The sequence below is a fragment of the Austrofundulus limnaeus genome, unplaced genomic scaffold (assembly GCF_001266775.1).
Source record: "Austrofundulus limnaeus strain Quisiro unplaced genomic scaffold, Austrofundulus_limnaeus-1.0 Scaffold140, whole genome shotgun sequence".
Taxonomy (NCBI): Eukaryota; Metazoa; Chordata; class Actinopteri; order Cyprinodontiformes; family Rivulidae; genus Austrofundulus; species Austrofundulus limnaeus.
This window is the reverse complement of record NW_013952542.1, coordinates 936,286-938,892: the sequence shown is the minus strand read 5'-3', so window position 1 is coordinate 938,892 and position 2,607 is coordinate 936,286. Positions and strand designations below refer to the sequence as shown.

At 35.8% G+C, this 2,607-nt stretch overlaps 1 protein-coding gene across 1 annotated transcript in view; it reads left to right on the top strand.

The window, feature by feature from the left end:
* The window catches only part of tbc1d19 (TBC1 domain family, member 19), a 26,622-nt gene that overhangs the window by 10,966 nt on the left and 13,049 nt on the right, over positions 1 to 2,607 (top strand). The window contains exon 11 of the mRNA XM_014016176.1: positions 1,983 to 2,095. Within this exon, the coding sequence (XP_013871630.1) occupies positions 1,983 to 2,095 (113 nt within the window). The remainder of the gene's footprint in view (positions 1 to 1,982; positions 2,096 to 2,607) is intronic.

Sequence of the window (2,607 nt, the reverse complement as noted above, 5' to 3'; positions counted from 1 at the left end):
TATATATATATATATATCATTAGTAGATTCCCTACTATTAAATTGTAATTTTTTAAAATTTAAGTAAAAAAAATTTTTTTTGGGTGGGGGGTGGGGGTTGTTACGTCACGCTAACACTAAACAGTTAAACAAGTAAAAAAAATTGTGCAATCTAACACTTGTTACATCACAATTAACTAAAAATTTAGCTTTGCTAATGCTAAACATTTTTAGCAGAAGCTAATGCTAATCAAGTAAAACTTAGCGGAAGCTAACACTAAACAGTTAAACAAGTAAAAAAAAAAATTGTGCAATCTAACACTTTATACTGTGCTAAATTTAACCCCAAAACTCATTCATAAAGTTGTAGGGTTGTATTTTACACAGGAGTAAATTTTGGTAGATTTTATTTTATTTTTTTGTGAAAATAATCTGTTTCCCCACCAGAGGGTACACTGCAAGAACTGAAAAATCATGAAGTCGGTATGAAATTAAGAGTAGCATTTTACACAAGGATTAGATTTTTTTTTATGTTTGTTTTTTTTAAGTTCAAAAGATGGGCATCGYATCATACATGAGTAAATACAGTAATCGCTAACTGCTAAGACGACTGTCACTCAATCTGCATCACCAGTCTTCGTCTCATTGGAGCTAAAGTCTGGTGGGACTGACATAAACGTATTGATTGATGTTAGCTTGTTAGCTCTTACCGCACTTAATGTTGCCAAAATCTAATTTCACGTAATCTAATCATTCYGCTAACAKTTTTTAAAGTTAGCATATAAGCTAATCTGCYATTAGCTGATAGCTGATTAGCAGAACCATGCACTGGATATATATTTTGRCCAGTTCACAAGTCTATCTGAATAAAAAAGGAGCTGGTAGAAGTAATATTTACTTCCCTTTCCCACTTTTAAATATAATAATGATTCCTATTTTAATTAAACCTTCTTACTTTATACATCATAGTCACAGCAGAATTGAACAATAGCTTATTTAAAGTGCCWGTAACACAATTTTTGTAATAAATATGAATGCATTTTTGCACAGATAACATTGAAARCATGTTGCAAAAAAATTTCATGTCGCTGCGWTAAACAGTTGAGATATTTGCATGTGAAGAAACAGGAAGTGATGTGAAAGGAGAATGTCTGCATGTGAACAGAGCATTAACAACACAGACTGTAGAGAAGAATCTGATGTTTCTTTAGTTTGTGTCACTATCAGAGAAAGATGAAAAAGAGTCAGAGTTCAAATAAWATTCATTCAATAAACATAAAACAGCGTTCCTTTACTTAAAGATTTACCCTTTGGTGTTACTTCCTGTTTCACTTTGGCTGAGCCAAGTTCTAAAGTAAATATGAGTTATGTGACAAAATTGTTAAAATCATGTGTATTAAGTTTCTTAAATCTAAAGTTACTGGCACTGTAAAACCTGTGTTTCACCACATTGCTAAATGCCTTTTTTCCACCATATAACAACTCAAAATGACAAGTTTGTATTTTTTAAACAGATTTTTGTCCTTTCTTTGCTAATATGCTAAGCAAAAAATTAGTTCCACTTATAGCTAATGAAATCCTGCCCACCACTGGTTTACAGTATGTTAATGTTTTTATTTTTTTGCTTCCCTCTTTTTTTTATTTCATGAAAGATTTCCTGTCAGAAATAACAAATCTCCCTGCTGTTTCAGTGTTTAACGGCCTGCTTTTTTTGTTCAGAACATGCAGGTGTTCATTTTCACATCTGTCCTATTCTGAACGACTTTGTTAGGAGATATGGAGACAAAGTATTTACTCGAGGGGGAGTGAATAGTTTTCTCTTTTTGGGTTCTATTTCATGTTTGTTTCTAGACAATAAAAATGGAGAAAAACGGAGAAATTAATTGTCATTTCTTTCCATTGTTGCCCCACGCCGTTACTTTAAAAGCTGGATGAATTCTCTGTCAACGTGCAGCTGGACAGACAGCTGCTTCACGCTCGCTCCTCTGTGTGTTTCTGTCCAGTTGTTTCGGAGCAGGACAGCGCCGCGGCCCAGCAGTACAGCAGGCGGGGTTGTCCCACGGGGCTGCGGGCGGACCTGTGGGCCCTCATCCTCAACTCCACAAACCAGCCGCAGGTACGGCAGCAGACGTGCGCATTTAACGGCTCATTTTGCCCTGCAGCGGCTGCTGTCAGTGTTTGTTGTAAACCAGCCGTTCACACACAGCTGCATTCATTCCCAAGCTGAAGTCCTCAGCTGCAGCCTCGTTCTTTTTTTTTTAAATCGCTCTCATTTTCAGTATTTTCATGTCCCCGGCTTTTACACAACATAGTAAAAAACACCTGACATATGCAGCGGGTAAAATAAGTGTTGAACACGTCACCATTTTTCTCAGTAAATATATTACTAGAGGCGCTAATGACATGAAATTTTCACCAGATGTTGGTAACAACCCAAGTGATCCATACATACAAAGAAATCAAACCATAAATGTCCAGAAATGAAGTTATTTGTAATAATGTGGAATGGCACAGGGAAAAAGTATTGAACACATGAAGAAAGGGAGGTGTAAAAAGGCATGGAACAACCTTATTGTTGCAAAGCATAATGATGGCATCGGTTACAGAAGAATGTCTAAACTTCTGAAG